Genomic DNA, 25360 nt, shown 5'->3' with positions numbered 1-25360 from the left:
CGACAAATTTTGTGGGCACGGGTGCGACATGTATTTCTGGTCCTTTTCGTGTGAAAATTAAACAGATAAAAAAAACTGAACTAAGAGAAAATGCGACAGAGAAAGGAAAGGTAGAGGAAACTTCAATATGAAAAAAAAGTTTCACAATGATTTCTTATTAACTTTGTTTAAAAAAATTGTATATTCTGAGTGCTAATTATTAATAAAGAAAAAGAAAAAAACTTTGTTTAAAAAAAATATGTTTTGTTATATATTGTTATATTCTTTTGTGTTGTACGTTGTACTGTGTTACATATTTCTGGCAATAAAAGTTATTTTGGTGTTCATATCTATGTTTTTTAACATATTTTTAAGCCTGTCACAACTGTTCTTGGGGGTGTGGATAGTTGTGACACTAGCTTTTTTTTGTATGATTTGATTTTATGTCGTATTTAGTCTGTATTCAGTCCATCGTATTTAAGGAGTGTATTTCAGTAATTATCTGTAGACAAATGTTGAAATTACCATTTAATTTACTTCTCTCGTGTCTATTACTGAATTTTGTGTTCAACTTGAACAATGTGATTGATTAATTAATTGAACAATGTGATTGATTAATATATTTAATTTTCATGATAAATCTATTTAAAATTTTAAATTTTTATTTACGGCACTTATTTTTTATATTTATTATTATTGATTACGATTCGCTTATGAATAAATAAATAAAATAAATACGAAACTAAAATTCTATCTTAATATCATCTAATGTTCTTATTGTTAATTTATCGTTAACGTATTATCTGAATTACTATGTAATATCATTTGAGACTTCATGATGTACACATATATTCGCACAGTATAGAAACGTAATCTATATAAATGTAAAATGCTGGCAAATGTATCGATTTTCGAAGAGCTCTTTGCATACGTTATATGTCACCAGAGACAAAATTTATTGTTTACAACCGTCATTTCCGATTTTGTCAAAAAGGTAAACGTGCCCAATCTGAAATGCTAACCGCATGATCTCTCGAGAGGGTTGATTTCTGTGCATTTTACCTCATACGTAATACTGCGGATCCCGAGTTAAAGTTCTGTGGCTCGTGACGTTGCTGTGGGATTAGAGCCACGAAGTATAAGCTCACACCTGCTCTAGAAACCGTTGCGACAAAAAGCCCGTATAAACCGTAGAAATACATGGATATTGTACATGACAGGCGTGCCTTTTAGGATCTTTAAATATGAAACACCGTATTTTACTTCCTCGCAACATATACAAATGTCGATCTTCCGATTTCATCGAGGTGTGGAAACGGGGATTTGAATTGATTAGTTTAACATTTTCGGTATTTTCCAAAAGATTCAAAAGCAACTATTTATCTAATCGAGAATTTTTTGTCAAATAATTAGTTTTTATCTATGTACAACTCGGTGTAATCATCTTCTTCTTCATTTTTTAACGTCAGTATTGAAACTCTTGACCGCGGTACGTTTTTAAACACAAACTATAATGTTTTCAATACTATTAAAATTACAATTTTCAAAAGACGATATTTAAGATCTGCTTTTTTCTGTACATTAGTCTTTATATATTTTTCTCTGGCCTATGTTGATCTTTTATTTATCACACTTTTATTTACTTTTCTTATTTTTTTCCTTCTCAGTACTGGAATATGTTTTTATTGAACAGGAATACTCGTTTGTGATATTATTCAATGCGTTTTGAAAACTAAATTTTGATATTGGTTGTATCAAAATAATGCAGTTTTTCTATAATAGTTATGAGTATACAAATAGATTATAATTTTGTTTCTATTTTTATTGTCATTTTTTAAATTGCACTATTATAAAACATATCTATCTCCGAAATATAAAGATAAATTATTTAACGAATATCTTTAAAATTATAAATCCCAAGATTTAATATTACTGGCTTTAACGTAATTCTTCGGGCTGCATTTGACGTAGTTGTTTTCTTATTTTAATATTTTGATAATAACGCAATAAGTATACCAATTGTAACCTATATAATTCGTGATAATAACAATCAATAAATATTAGTATTATACTAAAAAACTTATTGCACACATGCTTTGTTAGCATAATTATCTTTCAATTGATTACAATCCCGTAATCAATCGAAATTTACAACATCAAATTGTTATTTACTGCAGAGCTTCCTATATTTTTTATCATGCTGTTTCCGTGTCCGTTCAACTTGAATAATATTCAGTAATCAGATATGTTCTCCTATACACGAAATATACACAGTGCTGGATTAACCCATAGGCCGGTGAGGCCCGGGCCTAGGGCGGCACAATTTGGGGGGCGGCAAGTTTTTCAGAATGTCAAAATTTTAAATCCGAAAAATTGTCACGGCAATTTATTTTAAGAATTGATCCTGATCTAGATAATTTTCTATGACATAGAATGCTATTCGTTTTCTAATCAAACTTATTCGAGGGCGCCTCATTAATACTTTTATTGATGTATCATGTTCAAAATAAAAATTATCAAATTGATAAGCTTTTTTTGAAAAAATATTGAAGCTCTGTTCATTTTTTGTAACTTTATTAAGGAAAATCTTACATACAAAATGTTTTCAAATGGTTTTAAATGGTTTCTTATTTTATTTTGGGAATTAATATAATATATTAACTGTTATTTTGTGTTGATTTAATTATGTCTTAGTTCGTATATATTTTTTTTCTTCTAAATGTATTCTGTAAGATGAAACTAAACCTAAACTAAAATATCTTGGCATTGGCAACTACAATACATTGGCATTCCCTTCACGGGTAAGTTATAGTAATTTTAAAAAGGAAACGTAAATGCAATTGTTTATAAATATTTACGTTTCAAAACTTTCTTAACTTTTTGGCATACCTTAGGAAAAATGGATGTATGGATGTGTATTTGCGGTTACATTTTTTTGTCGACGCTTTTGAGACGAATCAATTGATTGAATGATTCAATTGTCGGGAAGATGTGCTGATTAGTTTTTGGTAATGGCAGGTTTATTCATTTCGGAATAAATAAAATGATAAAAAATAGCTCTTCATTCTTTTAGAGAGCCCCATTCTCTATCCGATTGGGAAATTCAAAACTAAATAAGTACATTAAGTAAATTTTTGCGATGGTAAAGTGAGAGTGCGTTTTGGTGATCCTAAAAAGTGCCATTTAGTGGTCAAAAATGATCAATGGACATTTGCACATCAAATTATCAGATTTTTTTACAAAAAATTTAATAATCAGTACAAATTTTGTTTTCATTTTTAACTTCTCGCAGGGTAGTAGTAGTAATAGTAGTCGCAAAAAAATGGAAAATTTTCTTTGCATATCTTTACGTTTCAAAGGTTCCTAAACATTTGTGGCTTAGAAAAAATAGATGTTTGTGGGTCCGTGCGTTTTTATGTAAGAAATATTATATGAATGTATGTAATTAGGACGAATACTAATTTTCGTAAACCGTTTCGAGAGCACGGATCAACCGATCCTACTGATAAGGAGGCGTGCTGATTAGTTTTTGGCAAAGGCAGGTTCAGCCATTTCGAATATACGGGACAAAAAGTGCCAAAAAATGGAAATTTGGTTTTTGAGAGAACTGAGAGTCCGATTTGAATGATTCAAAAAACATTTTACTCATATTGATGAAATGAACAATTAACCAGGTTTTGGAAAGTCAGGTATAGCGGTTATGAAGATTCAAAAACAAGTTATAAAAATAACGTTTGGAAAAATGATTATTGGACACATGCACATCAAATTATCAGATACTTTATAAGAATATTAATGATAAGTACAAATTTTGTTAACATCTCAAAAAAACTTTAAATTTTCAAAGTGCTCCATCGGGAAGTTAATAATAAGTCAGCCCTAGTAGATAATTTCTAATAATGAAGTAATCAAATATGAAAGAATCAGCAGTCGGGTTACCATCTACATAAATACGATATAAGGAAAATATTCAGGGCGTAAAGTTCTGATTTCTATTTGTATTTTTTGCTTCATATCTTCGAAACGGCTGAACCAGCCCTAGCGAAAAACTAATCAGAATCAATGGGAATTGAACATACATACACACATACACATTTTGAGGTAAACCAAAATGTTCAGAATGCCTTTAAACGTGAAGATAAGAAAAAAATATCATTTTCGATTTATTTGCGATTAATATAACTTATTCTACGCAAAGTTAAAAATTATATCTGAATAATTTTTTAAAAAATGTTTAATTAAAAAAGTAAAATTTTGTCTATTAAAAAGGGCGCCTGAACGTAAAGGGCCTAGGGCGGCAGAGAGCTTAATCCGCCACTGAATATACAGCAGTATTTCGTGGAAATTTACTTCTGGCCTCGAAGATCATTACAAACAATGTAGGTTTATATTATCGTGTACCCCAACCTCAGTCCGAAGAGAGTGGACCGGTCGTGGTCCCGTGGTAAGAACGTGGGCTAGCAAATCCTAGTCCCGGGTTCGAATCCAACCTCGGTCGGTTCGGTATCAAAACAGCTTGATACCAAATTTTCACTTGAAATCATAGATTTCAAATATGATTTCAAGTGAAAATGGCCTTTCGTGGGCAAAGCTGTAGTGGCAACACGCCACTTGGAAGTAAAGAGGTACTAAGATGGTATCGCTTTGAAATACAAAAAGGAAGTCGAATTTGTATCCCTATACAACAGAAAAATGTAAAGGCTCTGACATCGTGCAACCATGATTGAGTGCATTTTCAACTCAACCCACGGACCTGCCCTTGGAAGAAATATTCGTAAAGAAAAATGTAATAAACAGTAAAAATATGTAAAGAAAAAGTAAAATATATGTAGCATGTAAGATAAAAAGAAAAAATAATTAGTAATAAAAAAAAAAAAAAAAGAGTTATCTTCGACGGTTGTGCATACATATTATATAACGTAAATTGAGTTTGCTCCAATTCCGCATACGTTACTGTGAAGTCCGGTGGCCATTTGTGCAAGTGATTCTCAAGTTCTGGAGTATTTCTCACTTTTTGAAATGTTTTGGCATAAATGTATTTTTTGTTTCAAATTTTCGCCTTTTATAGATAAAATAAGTTTTTACTTAAAATAACAGAATAATATTTTAAATGCTTTTAAAGTTCACAAAACAATCAGTTATAGATATTTTACGAAAATTGAGTTGAAATACATTTGCTTTTGATATTCAGGCACGTTTTCAGTTACAATCACTTATTCAATAATTAGCTAATTATTTAAAAGAAATATAAAAAAGAATCTCGAAATAACTCCAAAGAGTTGTTCCGTTGCATAACGGTTAGAGCTTTGGTCTTGCAACCAGTAGGTTTCAGGTTCGATACTCAAACTGAAAAGTTACTATTGGTGCGTGGCATCGTGCCTTAAGATAATCTGCTGGAACTTCTCGTACTGTAATTTAAAATTTTTAAAAGCTCATAAAGAAAATTTTTTTTTAAATTTTTTTGAATATTTTTAAATTACCCCCTTTTGAAAATACTGATATTTTTTCAAAACTAAAATTCTGTTTTCTTTTTTTTTACTTTTTTTTAATATTTGGTACCCATTCCTATCGGTTGATTTAAATTACAAAATATGTTATTTTCGACCGCCAAATGGCATTTTGTTAAAAAATTTGTTTCTGAAACTCCGAAACGGTTGGACTTGTCTTTGCCAAATACTGTTTATCGCATTAATCATATAAGTGGTCGTAATCTCCCTATCCAATGTTATGAAATTTCGAGTTGCTAATTGTCGAGGTTTGAGTAGGTTGATTTCTGTATATATTGGCATTCTTTTCTTCATTATCTCTATGTACGAAAACAGATCTTCAATTTCATAAATACCGCGTCCCGAATTGTGGAAAATACGATTGTGTTTGGAATACTAATCCTGCAAGCGAAGCATAATATCGTATCAAGGAAGGGCGCTGTGTTATCATATATATTCTGTTATTATACACACGGAAGGCCCGTAGGCGGAACATTTGGAATAGTTTATTAGTTCGGAACTACGGCTATTGGAATAAGCATAGAGAAGAACTTCTCTGATGATGATGATTTTTTACGTAGAAGCAAGTTGTAATTTGAATCTTATCATTTCAGAATAAATCAGTCTTTATCTAATCAAATAATCTGGAGAAAGTATTTTCTAAAAACTCAGATAAGATCTAATCATTTTGTATTCGATGAAAAATATTACATTGTACATATCTGGATTATAAGAGTTTGCACGCTCTGATAAAAATAATTATGATACAGAAAATAAACGGAGCCAGTTTGCTTTAAGGAGACCTTGCATTGGAGAAAAATTTAAATACAACGGAAAATTGAAATGCGACAGAGTAAATTGTATTGGGTCACTTATATATGACTTAAAAGTTTATATACGATGATTTTATTCAGTTTTACAGAATTTATTGAGATGTCAGTTGTATTTCGTAACGCTATACATGACTATAGTATAGTATTTACTGTATTACTAAATATACTTTCGTATGTGAATCAGTTGTGGTTTTCGTTACAAATTAATCAAGTATTACAATTAGATAAAGTTGAATCAGCTAATCCTTATCGTTTCCCTCGAAGGTTGATCAGCAATCGTCCATGCGAACTGTTCGACGTCGGTTTTATTTAATTCAATTACAGCTTCGGCCTTTATTCGGTCGAAAAACACGGCGACCAAGTCGAGTTAAAAAGGAAAAGAATAGCGTGCGACGCGCCTGCTAGAATATTTTAACTGTATATATGGTTCTAGCTAATATAAGAAATCGATAGTTGTAAAATAAATGAGGAAACAACTGCAGTGGTTGTAAAGCTCATTTAAAATAAATAGTAATAGTTTCCTCTACAATTTAAGTATTGCTTTGTATCATAACTCGGCGTCTTATTTAAAATTATTTAGTCCATTATATTATACCTCGTCGTAGACATCTTTATAATCAATATATGTATTTATTACATTTTTTACTTTTGAATGAACTCGATTTGTTAATAATCTTGCTATTGTGCTAATTATATATTTTTTATTCTACTGTTAACGAACTTTTAGACTTACTTGTTAATATGTATTCACAATGTGGTTTATTCTATTTTGTAACAATAAGAAACGGCTTCTGATCAATTTTTTAAAATTTCATTATGCATGTGATTGTAATAACTAACTTAATAATTGTAATATATAAATTGTAAATATTTGATTTGATTGTGTTTTACAAAATACAATTGAAATGCCTTTAGAAAAGTATTATATAAAAATTGTTTATAAAATACTATTGTTTCGCTGTGCTTGATTTAAAAAAATGTATATTTTAATTTTTGTGTTAATTAACCTGTGCTAAATTAATTACAAATATAACTAATAAATAATTCAATGCTACAATAAGCGTCATATTCATTAGTTTTATTTAGTTTATAACTCTATTAATTGATCATTTGCCTACACATCAATCATCCGAACTTGACATAATTATTAGCTAGTTTTGTATATTAATTAATTATCAATTCATTGCTAGTCGTTTTCGAATACATTCTCATTCTTTTTTGGGATATTTGGAGTGACATACAAAATATATGTTTGCTATGTTGAGTAGAATGAAATGAATATGTTAGATAGTTAGTAATTAGTGTTACATTTATTTTGATACATCGAACTTAATTCGACAAATTAACTAATGTCATTAGTCGCTTGTTCTTTTATTTATTTTGGCAATTGAAGTGTTATTATTCATATCATTAACTTAATTAATTGCATATAAATTTTACAAAATTTACTAATTAGACGTATAATGCGCAAATTGCAAATTAATTTTCCGTTTTTTTCTTCGTTTTCCACATGCGCTTATTGTCATTAACAAGAAGTTTTTAATCATTTTCGGCTTCCAGTTCTTAAACTTTCGATTTTTTCGGAGCCACATAAATCAATATTCTAATGTTTAGTAAAAGCAATTACTCAGCTTACATCGAGAAATTAGAAACAGTTGCTTGTTATTTTTCTTGCGACAATTTTCTTTATATTTATATTTGCGCCTCTTAATATTAGATAAAATTTTGCAAATTTTTGGTACTACTTAAAAAAATTGTAATCAAATGCCAATCCATTGTCAGTTTTCGGTTCAGTCTTTCATTCTTATAGGGCTGTAGGCCTTTAGATGGTGTATACGCATGGATTTGGGTGGTTTACGATTCTCTTCTTATAATTCTTGCTATGAATCTGGAAATCTTCAAGTACTGTATTGATATTTAGATCTTTATGTAATTGCCAATTTGGTACAAATTCAGGGGCATCTACTATTTCTTTCAAAAGTTTATTTTGGTATCTGTGAATAATTATGATATTTGATTTCTTAGATGTTCCCCATAGTGGAATTCCATACATACATATTGGTTTTAACATTACTGTGTATAGTATCAACTTGTTCCATGAGCTTAATTTGGATTTTCTGTTTAATAGACGATATACTTTCCTTCGATATTCTTCTAGTTGTTATCGTTTTCTTTGGATATGGTATTTCCAGGTGAGTTTCGAGTCTATGTGCAGACTCAAATACTCGACGACATTTGATTGCTGTAATGTTGTATTAAACAGGTTGCCTGGGGGATTGCTAATTTTCTTGGAAGTAAAAGTAATGTGAATACATTTAGTGTTGTTGATTTTGAATTTCCATAGAGAGAACAATTCTTTGGTTTTGGACAGAGGATTGTGTAAATTTGCGGATGCTTTTGATGGGTTTTGGTGGACTACAAGTATTGTAGTAGTAGAAAGGATTTTAATTTTGTATAACAGGCCAGAGTGCCAGACTTCATCAAACGCTAGACTTATGTCTAGAAAAGCCCCTGAGTAGAAAGAATTCTGTTGAAGTGCATCCATTATTTTGTCTGTAATACGATGTATTTGTTCAACGGCTAGATGTTTCTCTCTGAAGCTGGTGTTTTGGTATTGCTTCTATGCTTCCTAGGTAGGACCTGATTATTTTTAGCAGTTTTTCGAATATTTTTCACAATATTGATAGGAGACTTATTGATCTGTAGCTTGAAGGAAGATTTGGGTCTGTACCAGGTTTTGGAACTATTAATTTAGTCGTTTTTTAGATGGAGGGAAATATTTTTTGCGACAATTGATGCGGATTGAAAACAAAGCAATGAAAGATTTAAATGTTGCCAAAATTTGGAATGATGACCATTATTTGGAATGATGACCATTATTTGGAATGATGCCAGCATCGCAAATTCATTTCTATAACGTAATATGATAGATAGAGTAGATACTGAATTCAATGTGAATAATGTGAAATTGATACAGAATGTAATTAATAGGTTTTAGAGAATTGTAACATAACGTAGATGTATTAATGGTTTCATATCCGGATTATTTTTATATAATAGAGTACTACATATCGGTCTCTGTTTCATGTGCATATTTTATTGATTGCTTTCATAAGCTACCTACATCTCACGTTTTACACCTCTCGTAATCCACGTCCATAAAACTGTCAAATTTATGATACAGAGTATCATCTCTATTTCATAGACTAATAATTTTTAGAACTTGTTCATATTGATGTAAAACCATATTAATCATCAATATCCAATAGCGCTCCGAAGATATTCTTTAACTATATACTTATATACTTTGTCACGTCGTCTATCGTTTTATATTCCATTTCGTCGATTTGTTTTTCTACCAATTCAATTACGCAAAATACATGGCTCCAACATAAATCAGATCGAAGAACACCATCGCTGATATTATCCCCCTTAAATATTATCCAGATTCGTAGCGTCTTCTCCTTCGGGCCGCCGGATCACGCGCGACGACCTTCATAAATAGTTTATATCATAAGGCGCCATGGAATGGGGACGAAAGAAATGCCATGGGGAATGGAATAAAATAAAAGGAAAACGAGAATTGTGCCACGACTATATCTATTTGTGAAATCTTGCGTACCTAGTATACAGGACTCTATAGTATTATATATATATGCCATAGTTTTTCAAAATTTATATGTCACGTTTACTAAAAAAATACAGTTAATCTTTTACTTTACATTTTGTTTTTAGTTACATACTTACCTTATTAAATTATATTATGTTCAATCTTCATTTGATTACTTTTTATGAACAAATCGAATCTTATTTATTTTTATTGTTTTAAATCATCTTAATTTTTTTCTATTATTAAACTATGGTTTTCTAAAGGGCGTCTATTAATTAAGGTGACCATATTTTTTGCATGAAATCCGGGACGGATTATAGTATATGAGAGCGTACCAAAAATTATGTTTTTTTAAAAAGATTAACAATTTCTGAAAAAAATTGACTCCGAAAAACTTAGATTTTTGAGAAACTTTAAATTTTTGAAATTTTTTTTTGAAAAAAAAATATTTTGAAATATTACTAACTAACTAATGGATAAACATTGGTACGGAACTCATAGGAATGTAAACAAAATTTATACTTATTGTTAAAATCTCTATAAAATATCTGATAATTTGATGTGCATATGTCTAATGATCATATTTGACCTGCAAATGGCATTTTTTTACTTTTTTTACTAGATCTCCGAAACCGCTAGACCTGCTTTCAAATTTGATCAGTTCTTCATCTTGTTAATACAAGTAAAATGTTTTTTGAATTATTCAAATCAGACGCTCCGTTCTCTTAAAAACTGAGTTACCGTTTTTGGCACTTTTTGCCCCATATCTTCGGAACGGCTATACCTGCCTTCGCCAAAAACTAATCAGCACGTCTCCTTATCAATACGAATCGAATGTTTTTTGAATTATTCAAATCGCTTCATCCGTGTTCCCGAAATCGTCGACGAAAATTTGTATCCGAATACACAATCATACACGCACACACACACACATACACACACACCCACACACACACACCCACACACACATACATTCATTTTTTTAAGGTATGCCAAAATGTTCAGAAGGTTTTGAAACGTAAAGATATAAAAAAAAATTCATTTTCGTTTTTTTTTGCGATTACTATTTTGCGGAGATGGGATGTAGTAAGATATCACGTGTATTTATTTTTTATCTAAATTAAAAATTCCAAATTATTCAAATAAATTTCAAAAATTTAACTTCTTTTCGTACAAAAAATACACGTGATGTTAAATGTGAAACATGGGGTATTTTTAAATATCACCACGTATCAACAACGGGGAGGAGGTGTCCAAAAATCTTTAAAAATCGATTATGTGATTAATGGACGCCCCCAAAGTGACAAGGATCTTTTCATATAGCAACATAAATTATTATTATATAGTAATTTTACATCTGTTCTAACAACAAGTATAACTGTAGGATTAAAAACAATGACTTTAAAAATACCAAATCTTCTGATCATTGTCAGAGATTTTGAAAATCGAGTATAGCAACATATAACAAATTAATTAGTTTGAGCTTACTTTCTTTACTTTTTTGTTTGATACTTATTAGTATTTATTTTTATATTCCTTCTTGTATTTTTTATAAGGTATTTTCTGAGTTATATATTTAGTTTTAGGTTCATAGCATTTTTAGAATATTCCACGTCACACATTTTTCCTTCGGAAAATTGTGTCAATCTCGCGCGCAAACCAACATTTTTATTGCCATGTATTCTCAGAAATGCTGGATTGATTTATAAGAATTCTTAGGTTCTGAATAAAATTGTATCTACGAAACATTTATATAAATGATTATTGGTTCTCATAAATTATTTTGAAATTTACTTTAGGGATTTCATTTATTCTTAATGTATTTAATTGATCTTTATAGATAATATGTTAATCATATTATGATTCTTAATTTATTATCTATTTTAAAATGGGATTTACCTTTAGTAGTTTTTTTTTCAAGCAAAATTGATTGAGAGATTGACAGATTTATTTTTCAGACTTTTTACTATGTACTTGTTTTTCATAATACAGCCTTTTGTCATTTTCGTTCAGCATTTGTCATATGTTACTTGTTCCATGCCACTGATTTGCGTTTGTAAAGCTATTTTTCGATTCACAAGCGGCAAATTATAATATTCTTTTCTGAAAAAGAAAATTTTCTTTACAGTTTAGGTTTGACCATTAGATTTGACTAGTTTAAAAATGTTTGCTTATTTATTGAGACTTTTATACATTTACTATAGATGTATTTTATATAGTATTGTTTATATTATTAATTTATTGCTCATATATATATATATATATATATATATATATATATATATATATATATTGTGTAATTCTGAATTTGATGTTGACATATGTATTAAGAATCTAACATAACGGACTCGGACGAATCTGACATAACATCAATAAAAATCATCAATTTCTTTAAAAAATCATCCTAAATCCAAATACTTTAAACTATGTTTTAGTTGTAGTGATAGTCTTCATTCAGTAGAATTAAAATTTAATTTAAATAACAAAATAGTCAGGAAATCCGGCTTTATAATTGTAAGTTTTATCGACGTATCAAATCATTCTGATTAGTTTAAGACCATATTCAGAAGAAAGCGTCTATGTGAGCCGACTTTTGACCCTTTTTCGACGTTTTCTCAAAAAACGATAGCACCGTTTTCAAAGATACAAAGGCTATTCGATCTCGATCGGTTGATTGGTCTTATACTACGATTCTTCGGTCAAGCCGTTTCTTTTACCGACAGTGTTTTAGCTACAAGTCCTGAACCGATTTTAAAAATTCCAGTACTGTTTGGAAGATTGGAAGAAGTCATCGAGTAGCTGAATTTCTTACGGAAGATCGTTATTATAAGATATTATTTTTTATACATTTCTTTAAGTCCATGGAACGTGCCTATGGCAAAATGCCACTTGCTCCTGGTTCGTTATTCCCTATTATCTAAATGTACTTAAAGCACATCAAACGTTCAAAATATACTACTGTATTAGCCTTGAGCTACGAAATTTATGAGAGAAGATTCAATATGAGAAGTCTTAAAATTGCCGGCATTTTACGAACCTATCGAAAGAGCTATAGATGTATTTAATGGTTATTGTGGTGTAATATAATTCCAATGACCTAACGTAAATATTAATATAATATTGAATTAATATCACTCATAGCGTAAGATATAAAAATTATAATTGCTTTTTAGCGTCTACGCTCCAATTATTGTGTGGTAGAGTAACAGTTATCAACTTGCCAACAGTTTAACAATCTATTTCTAAGTTTGACTATATCAATATCAATTTAAACCAATTTCAAACTATATTTGCGGCACAGAGTCTGCGGTTTGTGCGGTTCACTTAGTATTTTGTATGTTGTCTTGTGCCAAAAGTGATCAAGTCAACTTCATGTTAATACATCGGTGGCTTTTTAATATTTTTTCTCATTCAGATTTATTTAATAAATGTAAAAGATATTGAAATATTTTACCGCTGTTACGCATAAAGCGATGTGTAAAGGGATTGATGGCTATTTTATTTCAGCCTTATTTGACTTTTATTCTAATAAACATAATAATAATAACTAGGTCAAAGTTATTCATTATTTCATTAATTTTACTTCAGCATATGCTTCGCTTTGTCATAAAAAATATGTCCATCATCCATCTCTCATAATTTTAAAGTAAAATTGAAATTCGAAAGAGCTTATGCGGAGCAAAAGAATTTGAGGACGTTAGCAATTATTGGACCATTTTTAGGAAAATAATAATAAAAATTAATAATAATAATATTATTAAGTATTTTACCGTTTTACAATCCTGATTAAATGCGTCAACTTTTGATGAAACTTGCGAACACACTTTAGTACATTTTTTAACCACAATAATTTAACCATTTAAACATTTAATTTAACCACAATAACCAAAATATAGACAAAATTTCAACAAAGCTCTAAGTTGCATTTAAAAGCTCATAATTTCCAAATAACGCGAGATATTTTTTTTCTCAAAGTCGACCGATTTTAAAAATTTTAAATTGAGTTGAATTGAAAACTTGGTGCAATTGTGGTATTTTTTTAATGTGGTCTTAGAAACTTCATTCACGGTTATGGTTCCAAAGTTTAAAGAACAAAATTAATAAGTTAATTATAAAGTTAACTACTATAACTAAAAAATGTACAAAATTTTACTATGCTCTAAGTTGCTCTTAAAATTTTCAGGACATTTAAGGTCCATACTATCCTCCCGTCTCCACTTGACGTCAAGGTCTGGGATACACTTTTTATACTGATTTCTTAACTTCTAAAACGTTAATTTTTTATTCGAAATAATAATTCATGATTTTGGTGCTTGTAATAATAATACCTGGGATAAACGTAAATAATGTATTCTGTTTTGAAAACAGAATCCACAAATTTTCCGAAGTTTGTATTTATATCCAGCCTTCTGAAATTGGTATCTAATTTAACGATACATCGTACTACGTTTCTGTATTCAACCAAATTATTATGCCTCAAACAAGGACAATAAACGGACCGTAAAAACGTAATTGTTTAGTTGGCCGTATCACCATGTACCTTATCAAACGACTTTTCGAAATAAGTTTAGTCACCGAGTAGACTTACTAATTTGACAGCAAATGATGATCTAATTTTAATGTAATACTACATTTATTAGTATTTATGTATTATATGCATTAATAATGATAGTTATCAAAATGAATTTACTTGGTCGATGTTTCATATTTAAAGGATTCATAAGAATGTTTTAAATTCAGGATTGTTTTAAAATTTATCTCAATTTTTTGTGCAACTAGTAAAAAACTTGTAGTAACTGATAATGAAAAATTTACAATATTTATGAAACAGTTGATGATATTGTGTTTGTGTCAGAGTTTGAAAGGGTGTAAAATATGTGACATTAAAAAGAAAGTATAAATAAATAATTATGAATAAATAGAGTAATAGTAATGGCGGAGGAAATATTCATATAACTTAGATATAATATAAATTTTCAAAATATGGTTTTATAGAAAAGGGAACATACGTATTTTTCTGAAAGATCCGCGAGGGTGAGTGGCGGTAAAATGAACAGTAATTTGTCAAAGTTATTATCATTTTCTGAAATATTATATATGTTCTATTTGCTTATCATTTTTTTAATTATTTTATTTTTTATTTACAGGCTCAAAGCGATGATGATGATGTGGGGCCAGAAGATGTGGCAGTCAATGTGGATGGTCGAGACGGATTCATGGAAGAGTTCTTCAACGATGTAAGCAATACTTTAATTCGTTATTTATACTTGTAACATAATTCAATATGTAGTTACAACCACTTCGGTACGGCGCATATTGGCCGCGTAAAGTCGCTCACAGCCGGCATGTAACGCCCGTGCTCTGAGCGTTCATATTACAGCCGTCCACTAAACCTGACACGGCTGTGTTGTGCATTCTGCGGCCGTCAAGTATACGTGTCGCTCGTACCGAAGTGGTTAAGATTAAAGTTCAAGTAAATCAAATATTGAATAGCAAAGAAATGTTCTGACAACAGAAAAAACTAAATGTCACAATCAATTATTTCTTCGAAATTTGGTTATTTATTAATAATGTATTGCTGCAAGACAAAAAAAATCATATGACTATATAGAAAATACCGAGTATTTTATTGTTTTTTTGTTCAATATCGTCTGTTTCCATTCATTTTAATTCGAAAAACCATTTTAATTAGAGTGCTTGCTAGATTTTATGACGAGTTCTTACAATTTACTGAAGATAGCGAAATAATGTAGCACTCGTATGTTGATAGTTTTTACAAATTATGCGTAAGAAATATTTTTTAATATTTGAGAATTGACAAAACATGGATCGAGACCTTACTTTATTTCTTAAACACTTCAGATCTATTAATTCTTTATTTTTATAGTATAAATATTATTCATAAATTTGAAAAAAATTCCCTATCTGTCGTAGATAGATAAATCGAAAATGTGCATAATCTAAAATTTATTTGTAGTAGATAACTTACATGTAGTTTAAAGAATTTGTCAATAATAGAGGAGAGAAGGCCATATTTACATGAGGACTTTGCAAAATGAAAATATATTTTGAGCAATAGTTTCGCAGTTGTAGTTAATTTATTTTTCAAAATACATATCCTATGATTTAAATAGGAAAATCTCATTGAGCGAATTCAATTACTGTTTTTTAATGTGGTTTTTAAAGCCTATGTGGTACATTTATTTTATAATTAAGTTAACCCTCTATGGGTCTAATTTTTGTTTTCAATCCAAAAAATTAAAGGTGCAAAAATTCAGTACCTATATATACAAATAAAATAAAAAAAAGTTTAAACAATTTAATTGTATTAACTATGTAACTTTCAATTCACAGCGGCCTATAATGTTCTGTGTGTGAATTGAAATTTATTTCGTAAAACAGTTCACAATTGGTATCAAACATAAATGAACATTGCATTTAGAGATTTTAAATTTCAAAACTCCTTTACATCCGGGCTTTTTGCATCGTCTTTTCTTACAACTTTACAGGTAACGTTGTATTTAGCTGTTTTTTATTTTGAAATTGTTTATGTACCTCATTTGAAATTGAATGCCCTTTTTCCATTTTCTCTCTATCGATAATATTTATTCGTCGTTGGGGATATACTATTAAATCTTCATTGGATTGAAAAACCAACAAGGAATTATCAAACTTATTACCGCTAATGTGTCTAAATGTGATTCCTCTATCTTTTGTATGTGATTTTGTATTTATCTTTTGGGTATCAAACGTATAAATCTTATATATTGACATTGGTTGTCTTGAAAAGGTTATAAAATTAAGATTAAAGTATTATCTGGCGAAAAAAGTCATAAATATTTGAGAAAATATCGATAAATTGAAAAGTGGGCTGATAGTTACACGGGCCCATAGAGGGTTAAATTTTTAGTACATGACAAATCAAATATTTCTAAACTTAAATTGACTTAGATGTTTGTATATTACAATAACATGCACATTCTTCAGTCTTGAGCAATGAAATTCATATCCATATAAATTCAATAAATACATATTCCTTATATCACGATGTCTCTACCTTTATTGACTCACCCAGTAATAGCGTATTCAAATATTGAGTTAGCATCAATTCTATTATTTCTCTTAGCAGAAATAATGCTATATCCACATCGGTATATTTTTAGACCGATGCTTCATCTATTATTTCATGTAAATACAATACAGATGATACAACGATGTAATACCATCTTCTATAAAAGACAATTCGAAAGACAGTCAATTTAGTGAAACAATGATAACTATTTGTTTGTTTGGATGTTTGATACGAACGAAAAGAAATTATTACCTTTTGAAAATTTGATATATTATATATAGTTAATAGAAATGCTTTATTAATACTGAATTATTTATCTGATTCTATGCATTGTTTGTTTTAAATAGGTTGAAGAGATTCGGGAGATGATTGACAAAATCCAAGCCAATGTTGAAGAAGTAAAGAAAAAGCACAGTGCAATCCTTTCCGCTCCACAGTCAGATGAAAGTAAGTTATTTCTCTACTTTCTAAAGTTTTTTTGTAAAACCGAATTTAATAATAGGACTAATTTTATAAATAAATGAAGCAGTAGTAAAATACATTTAATGCACGTTTTTTTGGAAACATGTATTATCTATCAATTGATACATAAATATTTAATACTTACTAAACATACCATAATTTATAGATACAATTATTGTTTATTGTATGTCCGGCCTTTCATGGCTTTTTCATACAAATTAATTTATAATCAATATAGTATGTTATTTTTTGTTTTGTTTATTTTGAGTAATGCCTGTATACTCATTGTTTACCACGATGGGGCACTTTGGCCAAGAGAGCATTCTTTTATATTATAATTTGAAGAGAGTTGGCGGTCCTCATATTATGCATACTTGATGCCCTACAGCGCCCGTTCCAAGAACGAAACTGTTTCATGTTTAAAAATGTAGCAAAAACTGATTTTTTTTTGGAAATTAGCACTTTACCCAGTAAAATGTCGAAGCAAACAAGACCGAAAAAGTTTTTAGAAGATATTAATAATATTAGCGATAAGTTTTCAGAAATTGGAGAATATGATTTTTTTAGAAAATAATCATATATTAATTCCACATGGAAATAAGTTTTATCCTACAGACACACTGATGGTGAAAAGAAAATTATTGTGAAAAATAATGGAGTAGTGGATAATCCCCGGTATAGACAATATAGATAGAGAATAGATAGATAGGTACAGATAATAGGACGTAAATATATAGCGTGTAAGTAAGATGTGAGGTTTACAACTAGTAAAAAGGGTATGTAGGGTGTATGTTATTCATACATAAGTTAACAAGCAATCTAGTTGTAAGTGGTATTTCGCCTTAAGGCAAGTTACAAGAACTTCCTGATATGTGTGAACAATCGACTTAATCAATAATAAATAAATTAATTTATGAATTATTCCGAATTTATGAAGTCGAATGAAAATCGAACACTTTTCTAATACAACTCGGAGTATTTTCTAAAAGAAAATGTTCAAAATTCAATAAATTTTTATAATTGTACTAGTTACCGTATGATTATAATGGTTTAGTAATATTATTAAGACCAGATACTATATCGCCATACCAAGTAAAATGTCTAATTTTAACTAACGTTAAATAAAAGCTTCTATAATTTTTTCAAATTTAGATGAATTTTTAAATTGAACGACTTGTCGTAGGGCCGTAATATTTTATTAGGGTCATTTGTATGTACTATGGCACATAAATGACCTGATATCTACAGTCAAAAAAAGTTTCATAACAATCGACAAAAAATTATTACAAGAAAACGGCTCAGTCGATCTATACCTAAAACAAATCAGTATCATTCCTAATCAATATCTTTCGAACAATTTTCGATTTTTAAAACCGATTTAGGATTGTGAGCTAAAACGTGGACGAAAAGTTTTACACTTTTTTCAAATTACAAAGAAACGACTCGGCCGATCGTCGCTTAAAACTGAGAGACGATAATACTTATCGAGATACATTGAATGGCTTTTAACTTTTTGAAATCGGTTCAGGCGTTTTTGAGCAAACGTAGATGAAAGGTCTAATTTAGGCAAATGGCAAAAAAACGCGACTAATTTTTTCAAACTTTGACGAATTTTTAAAATTAAAATTAGACTTTGACGAAATTTTAAAATTAAACGACTTGTCGTGGGGCCGTAATATTTTATTATAATCTAGAAGACTATGATATCTATTGCCAAAAAAAATGTTGAAAATCGTCGAAAAAAAAATTATCGGCAATTAATTACAAGAAATTGTGCCAGCGAATCTTAACCAAAAACTAATCAGAACGATTCCCAACCAATATGTTTCGAATGTTTCTTGAATTTTTAAGATCGATTTAGAATTTTCGGGTTAAAACGTGAACGAATTTTTTTTCACTTTTCTGCTATTTACTAAGAAACCGCTCGGCCGATAGTAGCGCAAAACTGACAATCAAGATTTTTTCTCATCGAGATACATCGAATGGCTTTTAAAATTTTGAAATCGGTCCAGCCGTTTTTGAAAAAAACGTCGAGTCACGGTAAAAAATCTGTTCACACATAGTTTTTTCAAATTTGGTCCCATTCGATTCAGAATGTCTTGAAACGTCGAGAAAACAAAATTGGCGAGTCGGATTTTTTGATAAAAACATTCGAACATTTTGATTAACTTCTTCGGGAAATTAATCTAGTGATAATAGATTTGTAAGGATAGGAATTTATGGTATGATAGATAAAGGTTAGATTGTCTAAGATACGTAATAGTATACTATAATATTATAGTATGAAAGGTAATCTATCATATTATTTGATTTATCATGTGTTTTGTTTTACATTGTTTTTTTTTATTTTTGAGGATTTAGTCATATATATTTATTGAATTGATTAGGTACTACTTAGTAATAAATCTTAAATAATATTATAAGTCAAATAATTTCATAAGTGAAAATGAACCTCTAAAACAATTCTACCGCATTTTTCTCACGCTGAAACTTTATCAATTTAAACCTTTATAATACGATCTTTTTCGTAGTAAATATAAAAAAATTAATTTAACTTCAATATTATTTTTACAGAATGCAAATTCAGAGATTAGGTTATTTACGATGCTGTCAGAAATGCGTGTAAAAATGAAATAACGTAATCGATTTTTTTTAGCAAGTTATAGAGTTTATTATTTTTACCATTATCGTATAATTTTCACTAAAATAAACCTTTTCACACCATTTTATATATAGAGATTTTATCACAATGCACATAAAAGGCACATTACATTCCTTGTGCATCAGACAACACCGCTCGTATTTTATATAGATAATAATGTTTATATTTTGTGATTTATTGGGTATAATTTGTCTGCTTTCAGAGGTAAAACAGGAATTAGAGGATTTGATGGCGGATATAAAAAAATCAGCTAACAGAGTCCGAGCAAAACTTAAAGGTGAGTTGTTTTTTTTTACTGTTTATTTAAAAAAATACAATTAATATAGCGTATTGTGTTATGTGGGACAGCTATATATTTTTTAATCGAAATCAGGACAATTGCCTGTTGGTGGCAAAGGCGGTTATTTTGATTTATTTAAATTCTTCGAATATTTAATATTTTTGAATATACATCATACTCCTCATTTATATAAATGTCCTTGCTTTATTCGGAAATTCGTGAACTATTAAAATGCATTTAAATCCGTTTTTATAAAGCGATTTTTATATAATTTTTACGCATTGTATGGTCTTTATTGTATAATCTGCTTGTACAGAGCGCATGAATATTCCACAAACATTGCAAAAGCCGATTATCAACTACTTTATATCACTAAAAATTCAACTCCGTACAAATGAAATTTTTTGCTTAAAATTACCATTATATGACAGTTTGCACATAGCTATTTACGAATTTTACCAGTGTTTATAGAAATATTAGCTGTATATGATATACTTTGTAGATATTACTTTTGTTATTTTCGTCGTTAGCCTTTGAATTTATGCAGAGTTTAGTAAGAAAATGATTTTATTTCGAAGTTTGTGTTAGACTTATAGAAGAGATCTTATCTGGCTGCTGCAAACTACTCCGATAGTTTCCGATAACTTCAGCATCCATCATAAAGTTTACCGTAATCTGCTGCCTTTTAATGAAATAATTACACACACACACACACACACATATATATATATATATATATATATATATATATATATACATTGAAGCTTTTTTGTTCGACGTTGAAACATATTGAATTTATAAAACAGCCAATGCGTGGAATGAAGAAATATTTATTCTAGTCTCGAAACGTACAAAAATTTAAAATAAATATTTCTTTATTCGACACATTGGCTGTTTTATCAATTCACATCAAAACTTTTACACAATTTCACTATGGTCAATTTATATATTTAGTTGATTTCAAAAATGGTTATTATTTATTTAGTATTTACTTAAAAAAAAACTTCTTATAGGTACTATGGTTTTTGTATAATAATAATAACGAAGAATGTAATGAAAACCTAAATTTTGTAGTTAGTATCAAATTTGTGATGATTTGAATTAAATTTTTAAGTTAATTATTGCTCTTATGATTGATTTTTTTTAAATAGAAAGTATTTTATATTTAGGGGAAAATGATGCTAATGATATTTCCTCTTACAATTGTTCATTCTGGTTAAACACAAGTTGCTTTCTTACTTAAAGATAATTCCATTACAGTATGATTTTATCCGTATGTAGTTACATATCCGTCTACCTGTTTCAATATCATGGTATTACAGCCACAATACGTTAACTCCTCTTATTCAAGTGGAGTTCAGAAATCTGGTACTTAGGAAGTTTGAACGCAAGTGTGAAACAATCGAACTAATTTAATGTCTCAGTCATAATTAATTATAGCGTAAATCGTATAAGAAACATCATATAAACTCTTAAAGTACAGTTCCTAATAAGAAAATATTATTTTAACGGAACTTGACAAAATTTTGTTCAAATAAAATCTGTGAAAAATAATTAAATTCAGAACGAAACTTGCGATGTCGATAAATTCATTTCTGGTTATACAAACCCGGGAAGGGAGGGGGTGTCTTTAAAATATCAAATGTTTTAACATCTTGACTGCGGTGGTCTTTGGACCAATGCCGTTTTCCTATGCTGAAACGTTTTGTATTATGAAGTATTTTACCGATTTTTAAGTTTTTTCTTTCGACAACCGCATCAGAATATGTGATCCTCTCGTGATGCGAGTTATTGACACTATGTCGACAGCTATTTTTATTTATTATCAAAGTGTAAAAGGTTGTATTTTATTTAGGTGACTAATAAATCAAACTAGGACCAAATAGTTTCAATTTTATTGTAACTGTCGACAGGAAGAAGGAAAAGGATGTCGACAGTTCACGTTGTCGACTCCCGCAGTCAAAGTGTTAAGGATACAATAATTATTTTTTTATTTGAATCAAGGTCTTTAATCAGAATTGCGGACTTTTAGTAAGAACTTCATTATTCGATTATATGTAATACTTTTTTATTTATATTATATTATGTCTTATATTTTTCGATCTAAATGTTTTTTTTTCGCTTTTGAGTCTTGTATAAAATACTATTAAATTTTCTTCATAATTAATTAGAGAAAAATTAGCATTTGTTCCTTTGTTTTCATAATTTTTGTCAATTTACCTATTTCTTTTCGGGACAATCCGGAAAAAACTTTTAGAAAAACCCGGGACACAAGGTGGAAATCTGGGACTGTCCCGGCCAAATCGGGACGGGACAGTATGGTCACTTTAATTGTTAACTTTGACTCGCATCATTTTTCGTGACTCCGGTGATGTTACGAATATATTAACAAATTTTCCATAAAAATTGTTATTAATATAGTCACAATACTTTATTATAAATAGCGATGTTGTTCTTTAATTTTGATACTATTTTTCAATGTACAGTGATAGAACAGAATATCGAGCAGGAGGAGCAAGGTAATAAATCTAATGCAGATCTCCGGATTCGTAAAACACAGCATTCGACTCTCAGCCGTAAATTTGTCGAAGTAATGACCGAATATAACCGCACGCAGACGGACTACAGGGAGCGTTGCAAAGGGCGGATACAACGTCAACTGGAAATCAGTAAGAATTATACTTTTTCATATAAAAAGATGAAAGTAATACGAAATTTTATAACTTACAAACATTTTATGTAAGAAGTGTGTAATATTTTGGAATATTGATGATGATGAATACATGCTATTTGCAGCTGGAAGAACAACAACGAATGAGGAATTAGAAGAAATGTTAGAACAAGGAAATCCTGCAGTATTTACACAAGGGGTAAAAATAATAATTTATTATTTTTTATCTCATCTGTATAAATTTTACTAAATCGAGCCACATTGATCATTCTACAATATTTTATTATATGTAGATCATTATGGAAACCCAACAAGCGAAGCAAACATTAGCCGATATTGAAGCTAGGCACGCGGATATTATCAAATTGGAAAACTCAATTAGGGAACTTCATGACATGTTCATGGATATGGCAATGTTAGTTGAAAGCCAGGTATGTTATGTCGCATAATACTCCCAACAATTATGACACGTAAAGCGACGGTTGTAGATATGGCGCGTTTTTTTGAACTTACAAGTTCGATTCATTCATAGATTCAGGAGAAGTAGTTTCCTCTTTCTGTGGGATAGCAACTTGATAAATATTTTATTTTACATGTGTCTTTATTTTTGCAAGAACATTGATGAAAAGAACTTATATTTACAAACCTTATGCCGTTTAATACAAATGAGTTGCATTCAGTGAAATCAATATTATCATACACTAATTTTTATTAAATGATTTTTTAGAAATGCAAAATTTCCTGTAGATAACTTGTGAATTTATTCATTAATATAAAGAGCACAACACATTTATTTTTAGTTTGAAAATTTTCATTTACTTAACATTTTACTACAGTCAATAAGTTAAATTGTGCTCTTTTATAAGGTTTATTTTGCATGTTTATTACTGAATTTTATTAAACGAATTGTCCACTGACCGGTCGATCGTAGGGCGAGATGATAGATCGTATTGAATACCACGTGGAGCACGCCGTTGACTACGTTCAGACGGCGACGCAGGACACGAAGAAGGCGCTTAAATATCAGTCCAAAGCGCGCCGGGTGAGATTTTCTGAATATTATTTGTCATCTTTGACTAATTGCTTTTGTTTTTTTTTATCCGTTCCATTTCCTTGCTCCTAAATGACATTCCACTCACCACTCCTAAACTTGTTCATTATATCCACGAAACATACTTCATGTTATACAATCTGATCATGAACTAACAATAACTAACTTATATATATATATATATATATATATATATATATATATATATATCTTATCATATATATTCCATAATATAAACGACCTATCCTTCATTTCCTATATGCAATGCTTTTACTTCTTGATTGCTTTTTTCTATGACTATTACTGAATGCTGTATTTTTCAATGTATGTTTTATGCATGTGTGACTTTGTCTAATATTCTTTATTAATATTATATTTATTTATTTTTCTACTATTTATAAAAAATAATTAACTGCTCGATTGAATATGCACGACACGTGCTCTCTAATTCGGCTATTAAAACTGGTTAATATATAAATATATATGTATATATAATTTATTATAACTTACTAATAAAATAATAAAATTGATAAATATTAAACGATTCAAATCGTAACAACGCACGAACACGTAATTTTGGCATTCGTCGTTTGGGTTATAATCGACGTGGCCTCCTATCTTGGTGTATCCTTCAACTGTCTATCCTTTAATTTGCTTTCTGTATTACTTATTTTGTACATAATATACACATAAATTAAATAATATAATATATTGGCTCACTGGTATTTTCAAAAAATTTTCTAATGTATTAATACTTGGCATGCCGTCAAATCAAAAAAATATTTATCACCCATTTCCGGTGTTCGATTTTTTTCGAATAAAATTCTATTTACTAATATTTAATATTGTACATATATTTAATCAATTTGTCAAATTTCTTAATAACATTTCGATTTTTTCAAATTGCTCACCTCTGCAATACTAAACATCAATACTATACACTAAATCTATCTTGCAATTTTACAATTTTGTTTAACTTATTTTCAATGTGGTGGGCTTCGTCATAATTATAATAATCTCTTCTACATCGCTCAATTAATATGGTGTTAAAAAACCAATCGTTTGATTCGAACCCATTTCGAACGTTTCCCATCCCAAATCCTCGTCCCGGCCATACGAAATAGGGCGAGCTCGTGGATCGAGTCGAGACGCACGTCGCGCAGTCGGGCGCACACGTGACGAGCGCTAGGGCCGAGCTGATCACAGCGCACGAATACCAGACTAAGGCACGCAAGGTAAACAGCGAAATGATAT

At 29.6% G+C, this 25360-nt stretch overlaps 1 protein-coding gene across 3 annotated transcripts in view; it reads left to right on the top strand.

Annotated features, from left to right (window-relative positions):
* The window catches only part of LOC113376597 (syntaxin-1A), a 75429-nt gene that overhangs the window by 44372 nt on the left and 5697 nt on the right, over positions 1–25360 (top strand). For 2 of the 3 annotated variants that reach the window (XM_026616576.1, XM_026616575.1), the window contains exons 2-8: positions 15056–15145; positions 17328–17427; positions 20307–20381; positions 22871–23053; positions 23181–23254; positions 23349–23486; positions 23987–24097. In XM_026616576.1, coding sequence (XP_026472361.1) covers positions 15056–15145; positions 17328–17427; positions 20307–20381; positions 22871–23053; positions 23181–23254; positions 23349–23486; positions 23987–24097 — 771 coding nt within the window. Of the gene's footprint in view, positions 1–15055; positions 15146–17327; positions 17428–20306; positions 20382–22870; positions 23054–23180; positions 23255–23348; positions 23487–23986; positions 24098–25230; positions 25342–25360 lie in introns of all 3 variants that reach the window. The other variant, XM_026616574.1, reaches the window with a different exon arrangement.

Source organism: Ctenocephalides felis, unplaced genomic scaffold (genome assembly GCF_003426905.1).
Source record: "Ctenocephalides felis isolate EL2017-DRISC unplaced genomic scaffold, ASM342690v1 CF-g0.4_SCAFFOLD_01886, whole genome shotgun sequence".
Classification (NCBI taxonomy): domain Eukaryota; kingdom Metazoa; phylum Arthropoda; class Insecta; order Siphonaptera; family Pulicidae; genus Ctenocephalides; species Ctenocephalides felis.
This window is presented reverse-complemented; position numbering and strand designations above follow the sequence as displayed.